This window comes from Seriola lalandi, unplaced genomic scaffold, assembly GCF_002814215.2.
Source record: "Seriola lalandi dorsalis isolate HSWRI2012SDOR001 ecotype SW California unplaced genomic scaffold, Sedor1 jcf7180002054331, whole genome shotgun sequence".
Taxonomy (NCBI): Eukaryota; Metazoa; Chordata; class Actinopteri; order Carangiformes; family Carangidae; genus Seriola; species Seriola lalandi.
This window is the reverse complement of record NW_019524884.1, coordinates 237,382-254,258: the sequence shown is the minus strand read 5'-3', so window position 1 is coordinate 254,258 and position 16,877 is coordinate 237,382. Positions and strand designations below refer to the sequence as shown.

The window sequence follows — 16,877 nt, the reverse complement described above, 5'->3', positions numbered from 1 at the left end:
CACACACACACACACACACACACACACACACACACACACTACTCATGGGAAGGGCGGTTACTTATTTCCACCTGCCGTTGAGCCAATTAAAATTGTTTTCTGGAACCACTTCTGACTCTGATAGTGCCATAAAAGCTTTCACACAGAAAAGAAAAAGAGATAAACAGTTGAAAGAACTCTGGATATGAAGCATTTCTACACATTTGCTGCATCCCTGTGGATTATATATTTGCTCCCTATCTGAATCATGATATTCAGAGCCGTCATCTGGGAATATGACTAAGATGCTACTGTGGTTAGGAAGAACAGACGGGAGGAACTTTCTCAGAGTCTGTCTTGGCCAAACAACCTCTCTGCCAGCCTCTCCTTTCTTAAAGTTCTTCTTAGACTTTCCTATAATGCTTGATGCAGCCATCTTTGATCTTGTTCACAAAATTAAGAACTTGCTCTTGGAAATGAGAGTTGCCAGAAGAACTACAGAGAAGTATGAAACTGTCATAAAGACATCAGAGACGCTTCAGTCTGTTCTGCCTCTGATGCTGCTGCTTGCAAGTACAAAACTTCAGCTAAAGTCAACTCAGTGATCTCTTTCCCTATCAAGCTGGCTCCATGTCAACCCTCCGATCTCCATGACAACTGACCCCAAAGTATCCTGCCTCCATGGTTACTGTCACCATAGTGATTTGTAAAGAGCTCCTGAGGTGATGCCATGTTGACATGAGCTGCAGCGGGATGTTATGGAACTTGAATAGTTGACACCTTTTTTGTTTCACTTTAAAAATTAAATATCTCAAATAACACAACATTTAAAAAACTCTATAATAATAATAATAATAATGATAACAATAACAATAATAAAACTAATCTGGCCTCCCAAAACATTTTTCAAATTTTCCACAACTTTGCATGTGTTAATACATTAAACAGTCAATAATGTCTTTGCAGCAATTATAGGTAATACACACAAAGCAGATCACTCAGTCCATCCAGCAAAGTTGCTGCTGTAATCTAATTTTACCATCTAAAGATAATTATGTCTAATTATGTCTAACTCTTCTGATTCTTTTGTGTATTAGCAGGATAATTACAATTAATACCTGGACTGATCTGATGGTCAGAGGTGATTTGAGTTTGTTAATCACCACTAATTACTTTATGGTCAGCTCATTTGCAGAATCTCATGAGCCTCTTAAGACTGGCAGCAACGACTGCTTCCAGTAATTGATACCTTGACAGTCAAAATAATGAATACTGCATGAAGTGAATGGAAATATCACATTTGCATGAATTATTAGTGCGTTGGTTTTCCCTCTGGGAGCATGAAGGGGAGGACGATGAGCGATGGTGACACAGACGAGCAGCATCGGTAACTCTCTGGCAGTCTGTCCAGTCGCATGGCTTACAGCTGTGGATATCAAACTTCTTCTCCAGGGACACACATTCAGACGGTTTATATTCTTGTGGGAAAAAATAACAGTCTGGGAGATTACACATTGGCTACTGTAACATGTTTTATTCCAGAAGCAGCCCTGCAGTCCGTAAGTTTATGCATCCTGCCTTACATTGCTCTGCAACATAACAGAGCCAAGACTGCTGAGGTATAAATTTCAAGAAAAATCACTTCTGTACAGTGGAGTACGTAGCTGCCGAGAACAAAGTCTGCTCTCTCCGGTTTCACTCATTCCTTCCCGCTGCATCTCTTTTCACTGAGGTGGATGGAGAGCTAATCAATTCTCACTGGGATCTAAAAGGCCAGGACTCAGGCTGCAGCCTTCTGCTCAAGTTAATATCACGCTCTGTCTTTTAGCTCCACCCACTCCACCTCCTCACATCTGCTTTGATTTGGACAATCTCTCCAGTTTTCACATGGACATTGTCTGAAAACAGCTCTCTGGATGCATCAATTTAATTGGTTTCTCATTCGGGATATACTGGTTACAATATCTTATTGTATCTTGACAACTGCAATATCGAATGATTGATCATTTCTTTAAGATCCCATATTGTATAAAGGGAAATTTCCATGTATTTTTTTTTTTTTTAGCAGGTCTAGATTCTATATTAATACTGTGAAAGTACCAACACGATCAGTCGACAAAGAAATACACACAGCCTGTATTCAGAAACTGAGCCTTAAAACGAGCTGTCAGATGTCAGCTGTCTGTAACTTTGTGATGTCACAATAAAGCAGCCATGCCCCAAGCCCCGCCCACCTGAACCCACCATCCAACCTTGCAGGATTTAGTTTCTCTGAGTGTTTTTCCAGAGTTCTGATACATTTTTAATCAATCACTCAGAAAACAGTGGGCCAATCAGAGCAGAGGCTCAGAGCCTCTGCTCTGATTGGCTGACTAACCTGAGCTCCAGAGAAAAGCATGACACTGAGATGGTTTTTGGTGCTACAGATAATCTATATATAGATGGAGAAAGATGGAGAAAGTTGACAGTGAATGGGGTCAGGGTGAGGAAGTGAATAATGAGACCAACAGCAGAGAAAGAAAGTGGCGATGGATAATTACAGAAGAAGAGTACAGGAGGAAAAGATAAAGAAATTAGCATCGCTGATGGATAATATTCAATTTAAATATATGCAGCTACTGTATTACAGCCAGCCCAGTGGCTTAAACTCTTATCCCTACTTGCAGATTAGCACTCAGACAGTCCACTTAGACCTTTGCTGATAAGCTCCAGCGTCTGAGGAGGATTCCTCCTGAGAGACAGTTGCAGCGTCTAGACTGTATCTGAAACAAAGATACGTCAGCCTCCAATCTTCGTCTCTCTCCTGCTCCTACTGTAAACTCACTGTCTAAAACGCACACTCTCTCTCACACACACACACACACACACACACACAAAGAAATCTCCATCAACATTTGACTCATCAGCAGTATCTGAGCTCCGGTTTGGCTGTATGACTCCTTGAGCTGATCCACTGCCTGCACAGCACTGCTGGAGCTCTTCCACACAGACCGCAACAGACAACATGATGATATCACGGCTCCAAAGAAGGACGGGTAGAGAGAGTGTGTGTGTGTGAGAGCAGGAGAGATACACCACTAGAGCAAGAGAGACACTCAACTGATTGATTAAACAATGGCTGCTCATTAGAGAGAAACTAGCCTGAGGTTGTGTGTGAGGGAGGGCAAGTGTGTGTGTGTGTGTGTGTGTGTGTGTGTGTGTGTTTGTGTGTGTGTGCGTGTGTGTGTGTGTGTGTGTGTCTGAGTGCTGCTGAATGGCCTGCAGCTGAAAGAAAGATAAAGACAGAGAGCTGGTGAACAGAGATATAGAGACACACATGGCAGAGTCAGAGCGCTAAACACACATACACACACACACACACACACACACACACACACACACACATAGTATGTAGCAGAACTCTAACATGAACATGGATCTCGTGGCTGTGGACCAGCTGCTGCTATATATAGCACATGGGAAAAACTAGTATAACACATTACTGTTCTTCAGCTGACTGCCACACACACACACACACACACACACACACACACACTCACATTCACCAAGACATCCACCCACACACTAACAATCTGAACCAGTGGGCCGTGGAGCCTCTGGCTGTAGCCCAAGACAGAAACTTGACATACCATTATTTTACCGCACTCCACCGTACTCACACACACACACACACACACACTGAGGTACAGACACCATAGATCAGGTGTAAATGAACACACACTCATATCAGTGCGGACATGTTGTCAGGAGTACAGTATTGTATCGTTGTTGTTTTAAGGTGATGGGAAACATGTTAGCAAACAGTCGCTTATTCACACGTCCTGCAGTTATGAAGCGACATTATTTCATTTGAAGTTGTGTTTCTGGCCATTTGATGAATCTAAGTCCAATATTCAGGCTCTTTTAGCTGTTTTCAGTCTCTACTAACTCCTGAGGGAAATATCTGTCTCTCCAGCTGCTAAATGCTCCGCTGTGTTCAGCAGCTAGTTGCTCACTGTGTCTGTTTGCTGTTTGCTGCCGGGCAGGTATAGTGCAGTGGGTTTTTAGAGCTTTATGGCAGGAAACAAGAAGAACAGAGAACAGAGCTCAGAGTGAACTCAAACAATAAAGCTAGTAAACTAAAGTGTGAGATGAACGATGCTATGAAGCTGTGGAGAGCCACTGGGAGCTGCAGATAGAGGTGAACTGAATGTCTGAACTATGAAATAGTGTATATTGAATGAAGTTTGGGACATCATCAACGTCAGTGCAAACTGAATGACAAGACACACAGGGAGAATAAAAGTTACATATAAAACACACACACACGAACTCACAAACTCTTACCTTCTTGGTGAAGTCCATGGCTTTGAGGATGGAAAGATTGAGTGTTTCCAAAGAGGCCAGGACTCCCTCATAGTCCCCCATGTGCTTGGCAAAGTAGTCTGTGTACACACACACACACACACACACACACACACACACACACACACACACACACACACACACACGTACACGTGAAGTGACACATTACAAGGTTTAAAAAAAATGTTGAGAAATGCAAAATAATTTATAGCGTTGAGCTGAAAGCAGCTGAATTAATATTTTTCCAAAGAAAAATAATTACATTTCAACTGAAAAGCACTTTTTAATAATATATAAGAGAGAGAAAGAGGGCAGTGTGTGTGTGTGTGTGTGTGTGTGTGTGTGGTCTACTTACCACAGAGTTCCTTAGTGTCAACATTACTATCACAGCATGGCAGAGGAGCAGCAGAGGGAGAGAGGGGGAGAAGGAAGAAAGCAAGGAAGGAAGGAAGGAAGGAAGGAAGGAAGGAAGGAAGGCAGGAAGAAAGGAAGGAAGGAAGAAAGGAAAGAAGGAAGGAAAAGGAAGGAAAAGAGTCAGGGTCAGAAACAGAGGAAAGGCTTTTTGCATGCAGTCACACACATGCACGTACCCCTGCACGAACACACACACACTCACAGACGTGGAGTTTGGCGGGCAGGGACTGATCTAACCAGGCGCTCTGACAGGCGTCCGAATCAATCAATCCACTACCATCATTCATGCTCAGCTCTCTGTGTGGGGACTCGTTTGGCAGCGAATTGTTCACTGGCATAAAGGAGACTTTCCCTGGTTGACTGACCGGTGGAGAAAAGCCTCTTTTCAACAGAGCTCCTGCTAGATCACCGTCACGACGACCCCTCATTATGCCGCCTTTGCTTGTTTACGCTGAACCGAACAAACCCGGCATAATGCTGCCCCGGTGTGTGATTTTACACAGCCTGCCATAAGCTCTCCCTTTTCCACAGACCTCGATCCGGCTCTGCGACGACATCCACTGCCGGCTTAATGCCAGAACAACAACGTCCTCCCCAATTCCATCTCTTCACCTTTTATACAGAATGACCAAGGTGGAATTAGGGCGCAACATTCCCAGCATCCCTTGAACAGGCTGTGTAAAAGGGGCTGAAGAGGAGAGGCAGGCAGGGAGAGGGGGAAAACGAAGAAGGGAGGGAATGGAGGGAGGATGATCCAGCCAGAAGAGGGATGATCATGTAACTGATGATGGGAGAATTGGGGACAGAGGAGGAGACAGACAGGAAGACTCCATCTGTTCATCTGTTCATCTTCATTAGAAATTACTTTTCACTGAAGCCTACACATTATATGGAACAACACAGAAAAAAAAACCCACTAAATTAATTTCATTTCTATTTCAATATTTTTTTTTTTATCAACAAATGACCTTTATGCTTTGTTTTGACTGGATGGCACTTGTTTGACAGGCTGATTGGATAATGGCTCATATTATCTTATTAAGCAGCAGTTTCATTTTGCATGCAGGGCTTCTGCCAGAAATAATCCTGATCTATCACTGTGACAGATGGGCTTTGAAAACATCCACCAAAAGTCTAGTTTTACCCAACATTAAATGCATTTTCCTGTTTACTGCTCCTGTTTACTTTAAACTGCGTTTGGGGATGTGTGTGTAATGAGTCTAATAAAGTTGTTCCAACATTTTGTTGGCTAAAATAACAGTGGCAGATTGTTTACTATCCAAATGGTGGTTCCAGATGCAGACTGCATGTTCACAGAGGAAGTAAACCAGTAATTATGTTGTTCCCTGCAAGTGATACAGGCACCTAAGTCTCATTAATCCTCGGGTTTCCACTCTATCATGGGTAATAAGAATCAGTATATGTTTCTATAGTAACATAAAATTTAATTAGTATCACATACATTTAAATGAAACCATGTAAAACTGCTGATGTGGGGCTTTCACACAGTATCTTATTTACGTCTGCTCCTCTTTGTGCAGATTAAAAGGGGCAGTCTGAAAAAATAACCCCAAATGATGTCATCAAATACGGGGTTGTGGTGTTTCAAAGACATGAGTGTCTACAGGGCAGGGAGGGTCTGCGTTGCATTATGGGAAATGTAGAATCCAGCATTTTCAGAGCTTCAGGTGCACTAGAGACTTAAAAGTCAGGATACATCAAACTCTGTTGCACCAATTATAGCCATTAGAAAAAAACATGTCTTTCTTTAAGACCAATGCTAAATTGCTGGATTACTTTTTCAGGATGGCAGCTACATTTTATGAACATTAGTTAATCCTACATGCTTTATTTGTATGATTTTTGACATAGATACAAATGGGAAAAGGCTAATGCTGTTATTTGACCAATCAGAAGAAAGACTGGACAAAACAAACAAACACAAAAAGTATATATATATATATATATATATATATATATAGTAAAGAGTTTATGTGAGCAGAGTGTAGTTTTATTTCATACAGTCATCTTTGTTTGTGTGGATACACACAGAAACAACTAGGCTACCTGCTACTTGTCATCTTATAACTGTTTCTAAAATCATGTTTTGAAGGACTGTCATTGAAGTGTTGCACATTTCTTCAGGTGCCACTGTCACAGTTTCATTTACTTCATAGTTTGTTGAATTGACTAAACAACAGGTCAGACTTCCAAGGTTGGTCCCTGTATTTCAGTTCAAATCCTTTTAAAAACAACAAAGGTAAAAACTGATAAAAACTCAAAAAAAGGTTTTCAAAAATGAAAGAGGAGTTTGGATATCACCTGAGAGTTCATGCTCTATTCTCCTGCATCGTCTTGTCAGAAACAGAAGTCTTAGAAAACCAGCCTGATAAGGGAAGAAAGCTGGAAATGGGAGGAAACCAAAGAGTGACGGACACAGATAGACGAATGACTGGAAGCAGGACATCACTCAGTCTCTGCCTGCTCCATCCCTCTTCTCCATCCATCAACTTCCTGCTTTAGCAGGAAATGCTTACACCGTCATTTCAGCTTTTACTCGGACCAATCAATAACCTTATCCGCTGTCACATGATAATGCTGAGGCCTGGCATGCAGCTGCCAAGTCTACTTTAGTCCATCCAATGAGCAGAAACTTTTCTGACTGCATTCACCGCAGTGAGAAAGATTTATAAGGATCAACCGTCTCCAAAAGGCGAGATAGCGGACATCAGAGAGATGGCAGCAGTTGCAGTTGCATGGTCCACTTACTGCACTGATTTAAAAAAAAAAATAAAAAAAATCCCCACTAATATCTGAGTCTGGTGGAGGACTTATATATTAAACATAATTCAATCCTACAGCAACCATAAAGGTCAGCTTTTGTTCTGCTCGGTTGGGTTTTATTCGAGGACCTGCAGGATTCGGAGGTTGTGTAAATGAACAGAGCCGGTCTTTTGATTACTCAGATCCCACTGTGTCAGCACACTCTTCCTGATTACAGGCTGGATGAGCTGATTGGCTGCTTATAAAGGGTCAATAAACTGATTTAATGAGAGCCAATCAAAACAGTGTCCTGGGGGGCAGTAGCCAAACAAAGGTTAATGTCCTGGAGGGACAGAATGACTAATGCAAAAATAAATGACGGGACGAAAGAGGGTGAAAGGTGGAAAAACAGGCAACGCTGCCGTTCCTCAGTTTCCACTATTCTTTCATTATTTTTTCCCACTGTTTTTTTTATTTTTTTATCTCCTGTCCTATTATGATTTTTTTATTTTGTCATTTTCATATTGAAAGTGTCACTTAATGTAAAGGTTCTGCTACAAAAGGTTCTCCATAAAAAAGCTTTCAGAAGGGGATGTGACATTTCCTGGCTGCAGGATAAATGAAACACTGTACATTTTACCTAAGTGTGCACACACACGTAAACACACACACACACACACACTAAACTGAAAAGCGTGGTATTGAGGCTGTGCAGCAGGAAAACATTTCATAATTGATAGTGAGCTGTGATCAAAAGCAAAAGTCGTGATGGAGCGAGCGCACAAACACACACACATGAATGTATAAGTACTGTATGCAGATTCATTTCATGCCGCTACACAGACAGCAGTGTTGCATGCTGCAGACAAACACACACACACACACAGGAACACACACGGCCGTGCAGTAGTGGTGTAGTAGTGCTGACCTGGTGTTATCAGAGTCGATGGTGTGAAACAGCTTCTCCAGCTCCTCCTCATTCAGTGTGCCATCAGAGAAGAAAGCCTGGAACTCATCCAGAGACAGCTTACCATCATCTGCAGGAGACACACACACACACACACACACACACACACACACACACACAAAGCATTGTGAAATCATCTGTAGTAGTGAGCGTCCTCTGAATGAGTCCTGAACTCCATCAAAGATCTCAGGACAAAAACACATATATTACAGTGTTATTAAGGGGAGCTGTGAGTTTAAGCTACTATCATGTAAATGACTTCACCTTTCAGCTGCGTTTAAAGGGGATGAAATGACATAAAATGAGATGTGATCATTAAAGCCCGCTCCACCTGGTGATTCTATTTTCCATTAAATAATGAAAATCATCCTGCTCAACCTCTTTTTTCAAGCAAACATTTTGAGGTTATCTAGTCTTTTAAATCATGAATAAAGGCCAAGTGAGATCACGATCTGTTGCTGTCAGGTTACAAATCTTTTGGTAAGTCTACAGATCAATTTGTGACTTGAGTCCAAGTAATATGACTACAGTCCACAGTGCCATATATTGTATATCTCTGACATCAGGCCAGTGTCGGTGGTAAGTCACTCCACTGCTTTGAACAGGACTGAAATATTTTGACAGATACTGGATGGATTGTAATGAAATTTCATACATGGGGGGGGGGGGGGGGGGTGATACTGACAACCTCAGAAAACAAAGAAGCAAAGAAGTTCTTTGCTTCTTTCCCTTTATGGATCTGGGTCTCATGAGGGGCCGTTATCAGCCCTTTGATGGCACTTCTGTGAAAAATGTAGAATATAGAATAAATACCTTTCTATTTTCACTGTGCAGGAATTACATTCAGAGGATGTTTCCACAGTACACGGAGTATTGTAGTTTCCACTGTAGTAAACTGTAAGGCTGTGGTGGTATCACCTCATACCAGAAATGATCTTTTTAGATTATTAGCTCTTTGGTGGGAATACCTCAGGACCTTGTGATGACCACATGGGGGGGTGTGACTTCATTAATCATAAGTACAGTGACAGCTTTTTTTTCTGCATCTAACTCGACTAATACTGCAGTTTCTCTCCCGTATTTGCTTTTCTGTGGCGGTCTGGGGGCTTTACAGCAGGGGAGTGGTTATTCACGGCTTTGACTCCATCCTCTATCTGCTCGCTAGTATGCCTGACTGTCTGTCTCACCACATGATGCAGAGCTAGATATCAAATATTAATTCCCTTGCCCTCAAAGTGTGGTTGTCCTTGAGTGTGGCTGACTGGATGCAGCAGCTCTGGGACCACTGCAGAGAGCGGGAAACCACGGGGACGGGGGGGACTGCGGCCTTACAGAGGGCTGAATTCAAATGTGCTGCTCTACACTGCTCTTAAGTCTGTCTTATATATTCCCTCTGTTGTCTCCCAGTTGCAGGATTAGGGAAGCTTATGTTTATGAATTTCTCATTTCAACACCAAGAACTGATTCATTTTTTATTGCCCCTCCTTTTTTTCTATTCTGCTGTTGTTTTCTTGCCTCTGTTTTTTTTTCCTTTCTTTCTCTCTTTGACCTCCTTCACTCCAGTGCAGCCGGAGTCGGAGTCTGTCTGACACTCATCCAGCTCAGAGACAGCGAGCAGCACTTTCTGCCTGGGTTGGAGTTTTGACCACTCCGGAGAGAAGACTTCACACGGTTTTTGAAACAGACTAACAAACTGTCAAAAAAACCAAACTTTTAGGAGCCAGTCACATCTTGGCTTTTCTCCTACCTCCTCCCCACCTCACTCCCTTTTTGTCTCTCCATATATTTTATCTCCCCCCCCCCCCTCTTCACGATCCTTGTTAGAGCGACACAAAGCAGAAGCCGGCTCTCAGATGCCGTGCCATGTTGATTTCTGCTGCACACCATAAGAAAAGCCTGTCACAAATGGCTTTCTTTCAGTGACACTTGGCATAACCTTTTCCACGACAGAAGGCACGTTTGTATGAGGCGGACTTCTGAAATGCCACTTCTTGTGTTCACAGCACCAGTCAGGCTGTCCCTGCCCGTCCAGGCTCCACTGTTTATTCAGACTCTGTGGCCATGACTATTTCTAACCTGCCCTTCTCTGGCGCAGCAGTGAAGCAACACAACACTGAAGGCAGAGGCACTGGTGTTTAATTCAGCAGTGACCCAATTTACTGCGTGCAGCCAGCTAGCCCGGTTAGACCCACTTAGGAATTCTCCAGAAACACGGCAGCGCACACACACACACACACACACACACACACACACACACACGCCGCACGCACGCACGCACGCACGCACACAAAGCAGATAGCGAGCTAACCCCATTTCCTAAAGCATGAAATACTCCCAAATTACACATGTCTAACAAAAAACTACAGCTCCTCTAATCCCTGTTGTGAGCTGCTGCTCGACCACGGTTAAATACAGATGTGTTTCCTTTTCGGCACATGATGCCCTCTCATACATGTGTATGTTACAATGTGGTGCGTCCTTGTTATCCGTCTGTAAACTCTCTTTTTGCATTCACCCAGCCAGCCGTGGTGGTCAGATACTCAACTGCATCCAGGGAACATTTTAGCTGATTCCCATTATTTGAGTCCTGGTTCTCTAGCCACCAATTCACCCTGCAACTCATTTAACAGAGCTCCACTATAAGTGATGTACAACCGCCCTGGCAAACACTCTCTGCTCACTAACCTTTTAAGCTGGCAACAGAGGAGGTGACGCAACATCCAAGAGCATCCTGTCTCGTCCAGATGAGACACTGTGGATTGGCCCTATTTGCTGAAGCTATTATTATTCTACTGTCCCAAATGGTTAATGGAGGGAAATCACCAACACTGAAAAACGTCTTCTACAGCAGCAGGGTGGAGATGAGGCGGCAGTCCAGGCAAAAAAAAAAATAAAGAAAAAGTGAACTATAGTAAGATCAATTTCAACAGAGTGTGAAATAAATTCTGTTTATTTCCCATGTCATCAAAATACTCACATACAGTATAAATAAGCTCTTGCAACTCACCTGAGACCTGCACCTCTTATTAAATAGAGGGAGCAAAATGAAATGCCATATGTCATATTTCAGAGTCCTTGGTTTAAAGTGCATGAACTGCAAAGCACAAAATATAGATAAAGTTACACTCTCCATGCTTCTCTATATAAATCCACAACGTTATATTACAGCTTATTCTTTACTGTGCCTGATTCCAGTCACTTTTATATGTACATGTGATGTTAGAGGCCATAGACACAGTGATGGAATACAACTAATGTTTGAGGTACCTGTATATTACCTGAGTATTTCCATTTATACGAAGTTCTACCCCTTAACTTCTCAGAGGGAAACATACTTTTTACTCTGACAGCTTTAGTTACTTTGTGGTTTTAGCAAAATGCTAAATACCTTTAGTTATACTAACTTATAATACATTTAGCTTATTATACTTCCTTTTAAGTTAAATTTTGAATGCACGACGTTTATTTCTTTCCACACTGAAGTTGGGGTTGATCTACAACAAGCTCAACACACTGCAAGGCTATATAACAACAGCCGAATGTCTAAATGGATAAATACAATCACGGGAAACAAATAAGAGCAGAAATAAAAGGCAGAGGCAGCCAGCAGGTTCTCTAAGCCCTCGCTCTTTGTGGCTCTGATTCGGTACATGTACTGTTTGTTTGAGTACAGGCGTGTGTGTGTGTGTGTGTGTGTGTGTGTGTGTGTGTGTGTGTGTGTGTGTGTGTGTGTGTGTGATTTCCATAATTTAATCATGCTGTGCCATGGTCTTGTACATTAGCAGTACAAGACCTTGTGTTAATACAAAATGAAAAAGACTCTAAAATGCAGCAAAACAAACAGGGGATACAGTTCAACCGAGGAGACATGACGAACATCATCAAAGCTGCACTGGGCAGTGTTGTATAAAACATGTTTTAAACTGCAGGGAGCTTGTGTTAATAACATTGGCTTTGTAGCCTTAACTGAGACTGTGCTGTGGTGGAAATAAAACAGGTAGGTCTTATTGTCTGCATCTTATAATATGGAGCCATCGCCTTATATTTACAGCTTTACAGTGTTTATATTTGCAGCACATTTCTTTATACCACATACTGTTTGTGTTGACACGTTGATGAATTTGTTAATTTATTTAGCTTGTTTTACTGGCTGGACAGCAACAGTGGGGCCAGACCTAAGAAAGGCGAATGCCCGTGACTGACTGACTGAGTGATAGAGTTGAGTGATCGAGTTACACCATTGGCCAGCCGCATATCACGTGACGTGAGTGGCGTGAGTGATGAAATTACGCCAATGATTTGTTTTGGGATTTTGGGGAAATCAATGATATGGGAACCCATCCCAGTAGTATCGATCTTCTCATCTCACTCTGGGAGAGGAAGTGAATTAGTGAACTTCAAAATAGTGCACTGCGTACCAAATCAGAGCGAGAGAACCTGTCTGCTGTCTCTGTCTGTTTGTTTTCTGTTCTTATTTGTTTTTCAGTCCCATACGACTCAGACCTATTCAATGAGGTAATAGTTTGTGAGTGCATTTACCTACCTTTGCTGACACTATCATTTTACAGCCTGCTGCTTTGTCTTAAGTATAACATAATGTACTCATGCAAACCTGCGTCACAGCTTTTTCAAATCTGGTGAGGGATTGATATTTGTTTTTTAATGTCGGATAACGGCAAATATTTTCTAAATAAATTAAACAACAATCACCTCATATCTCTCAGAACAGTTGATTTAAAATGGTTTGAAACAAATCTTTCCCCCACATCATCCAGAATGAATTTAACCCTGCCTTATTATCCTGTAATCTCATCTGTCTCATTATAACACCCTGAGGTGGTGTCACAAACAGGATGGCATTTTCATCAAAGTTCTTCATTTTCAAAATACCACAAAGGAAATCATGCGACTAAAATGCTCTTTGTTCAGCCAATAATGAAGAAGTCAGATCTACATAACTGTGGTGCCATCTGTAGTGCTGCAAATTACAGGTGGTGAAAATGCCATTGACGCACCCCATCATTTCCAGGCTGTCTAACAGCAGTGAATTGATTCAAGAGTAAATCAAAATTTGATTCACCTTTGTAAACACGACAGGTTTGTGTGCTTGCTGCGAGCATGATTGATTTAAGTAGTCAAAAAATAAATAAAAATTCAGAGCAACCAACCAGCATAAAAGTCACTCAAATTAAACAGATTGCAGCTGCCTTTGTTCTGATCGCTCACTTTATGTGGGTATGAATGATCTGATTTCAAATTCTTCTCTTCTACTTATACTCTAATGATTTTTAAATCAGCTATCACCACCCAATCATGTGACTTTGACCATGTGCACCCAGCTGCATTTGATACTACATGAACCACACCACTCAGGCTGCAGCCAAACCAACATTAGCACCATGATGAAAATATCCTGGCACCTCTAAATATATTGAAACTCTTTTTGGATACTCTGCTGTCTGCACTGTATGTTGTATCAAAACAGAAGCAGAAACAAGAAAATAAATTGATATGCTAAACAACTATCAACATTAATGCACAAACCCAAGAACCCGCTGTGACTCCACTTCACACGGTTCGACGCGTACGGGAAATGTCTCAAGTCAGGTGGAGTCGAGTAGAGGTTTGATCTCTGTGAGCCTCGAGGGGAACACGTGGATCTGTCAGTTCATGTGCACTGATAGCTACCTTTCAGTCACACTGTGCTGGAGTGAGTTTGTAAAACTCTTTAAGTTTGTAATGCTTCCATCTTGATCTCTGGCAGTGGTAACATATAAACTCGAGATGGAGAGAGCTGTGGTCAATGTCAGTCTCATAGTACTTGAGAAACAATTGGTACAAAAAGGATTAGTTCATTTGTTCCTGGTCTTTGGGACCCATATGAATTTCTTTACTTATTCAAAAGTGAAATTATGCACGTCAGGTTTCAGATCGTGTACGACCTCTACCTGTAGCAGCGAGCCGCACACTAATGCTGACCATTGTGCTTTTTTAACACGGATCTATTTTTGGCCAGAGTCTCGGGTCCAGGCGAGCTCCTTTCAAAAGTGGAGGCTTCAGGCTTCCCCCTCCTCCTCCTCTCCCCTCGCTGGGTGAGAGACTAATCCCTGCTCTGGAACGACACCAGCATTTTTGTATCAGCAAGTGAAGCCTGTTTGACCAGCGCCGAGGGAGGACATGTCTCCTCCACCATCAAGACAGAACGGAAAGGGCTGAGGGTGAAGCACTCTGGGGCAGAGACGTCACAATTTACCACATGAGATATTCACAGATCTAGACATTGAGTGCATGGTGTGTGTGTGTGTGTGTGTGTGTGTGTGTGTGTGTGTGTGTGTGTGTGTGAGAGCAAGAGAAAGCCATAAAGAGAGAAAGTGGGGGAAACGGTCAGAGTGGTGGACCCACTGTGCTAACTGCTCTCTCTTTTTTCACCGCAGACTAAAGAGAAGCAATTAGCACTTCCTTCTTCCTGCTGGGCTCCACATCCTGCACACAGCAGCACACTGACTGAGGAGGAACTGAGGAGACTCACTGCTCTTTCCTTCGACACACACACACACACACACACACACACACACACACACACACACACACACACACCCTGTCTCCACAAGTTCTTACATTATTTCAATCATGTGTTTTTAAAAACAGGCATTTCCTGTTCAGCTTTTCATTCACTCTCTCCTCTCTCTGTCTCTTTCTTGCTGTTTGTCATTATTTTTGGGGCCGCTACATGATGGGTTGTCATAGCAACAAAAAGAGGGGACTTGACCAACCTTCCAGGCTCAGGATATCACCATCGCTTTCTCTCTGCGTGCAACATTAACACACACGCGGATACACACACCCACTCACACACTTTAGTCATTTCTCTAATGATTTTTTATCTTCCTCACTTCGAACCATTTCTTGTCCTTCTCATCTTTTTCTTTCCCTCTCTCTTTGTTACTTCCTCAGCCACCGTCACCTGCTCTGTCAGGGAGAGGCAGAGATTAATTTCGACGAGCTGGTGTTCCTCTCTTTGTCTAAATTATCTCCCTTTTGGAAATAATTCGTATCAGCACCCTTTAGGCAGAGGAAGTGTATGTGTGTGTGTGTGTGTGTGTGTGTGTGTGTGTGTGTGTGTATCTGCCAGTGAGCTGTTTCATCTGATAGATGAGGAACAGGAGTGATTCTCACTGAGCTGTCAGCTTTTGTCCTTTCTCCCTATCCATCATCACAGCCCACCTGGAACACGCACGCGCACACGCACACACATGTGCACGCACGCGCACACACACACACACACAATAATTTAGGATCTCACTTAGCACACTCCCTCAAGAAACATTGATTTAAACAACAGTAACAGCAGTGTCTTACTTTCTAACCAATCAGCTTCCTCGGCTGATTGGGGGCTGCAGGATCTTCCTGTAAAAGTGTCTTTGAGCAAGACACTGGATTTACATATTACACCACTACTGACTGCTCCGCTTTCACAATAAGTATAAACAGATATTCACAACAACACAGGCAGCTTATTATCCATGATCAGCACAACACCGTCAGATTAAGCGAAGCCAAAGCATTTAGCAACAATCGTGTGTCAGGAATCAGCTGAACTATAGGAGACAACGAGCTCCACCTGAGACTCAGGTACAAGTGTCCATTTAAAACATCCAACTCACTGGAGGCAGCCATGCTCATTTTGGATCAGAGATAAACCCTGACACCAGGTGCCATGACGGCAGCATAAGATCATCGTGCCACAGCTCTGCAAACTGGGTCATCAGCTCCAGTAGACTAGAAGAGTGAACACGGCGTCTGGAGACATTCCTTCTTAACCTGGATGATGATATGAAGGACATCTTTATTAATATTCTTAAAATAAAAATGTTCTTGATTGTGTGATGAATCTGATGATCTGCTTAGAAATTATGAATATTTGTTGATAAAAGAAAAATAAATAGAAAGGGCTTTACTGTGCATGTGCGAAGACAACGTATCGTGCACCTCTCTCTTTCTCGCTTTTGTAGGTCACATGCTTGAATAGATCAGAGAGCTTGAACCACTGTATACCTCCAAAACTGCATTAAGTTTAGATCATCATATAGATCAGCAATACTGGTCCATGTGTAGGGATTTCAGAGGCCATACCAACAGTTTTGCATATTTTAGCTTTAACTGAAATGAATCTAATTGTCTTACGGGCTTTAAACTTCCTACCTTCCAGGCAGCATTCGGTTTCCTTTAACTTAAGTACATTATGTAAATCAGCTCGCATGGACTCTCAGCTTACTGTATCACAAAGATACTGTATCACAGTAAAAATGTCTTTGCCTTTTTATTATTTTTATTCTTAAATGGGTTGCCTATTGCATAGAACTTTTTTTGGCTTTATTAACAGTGCAGAGGGAGAGGGCAGGGAATGAAG

The 16,877-nt window shown here is 42.3% G+C and overlaps 1 protein-coding gene across 1 annotated transcript in view; it reads right to left on the bottom strand.

Annotated features, from left to right (window-relative positions):
* The window catches only part of necab2 (N-terminal EF-hand calcium binding protein 2), a 116,602-nt gene that overhangs the window by 77,335 nt on the left and 22,390 nt on the right, over positions 1–16,877 (bottom strand). Inside the window, exons 3-5 of the mRNA XM_023407230.1 lie at positions 8,429–8,537; positions 4,679–4,704; positions 4,306–4,403 (exon numbers count right to left, since the gene is read on the bottom strand). Coding sequence (XP_023262998.1) covers positions 4,306–4,403; positions 4,679–4,704; positions 8,429–8,537 — 233 coding nt within the window. The remainder of the gene's footprint in view (positions 1–4,305; positions 4,404–4,678; positions 4,705–8,428; positions 8,538–16,877) is intronic.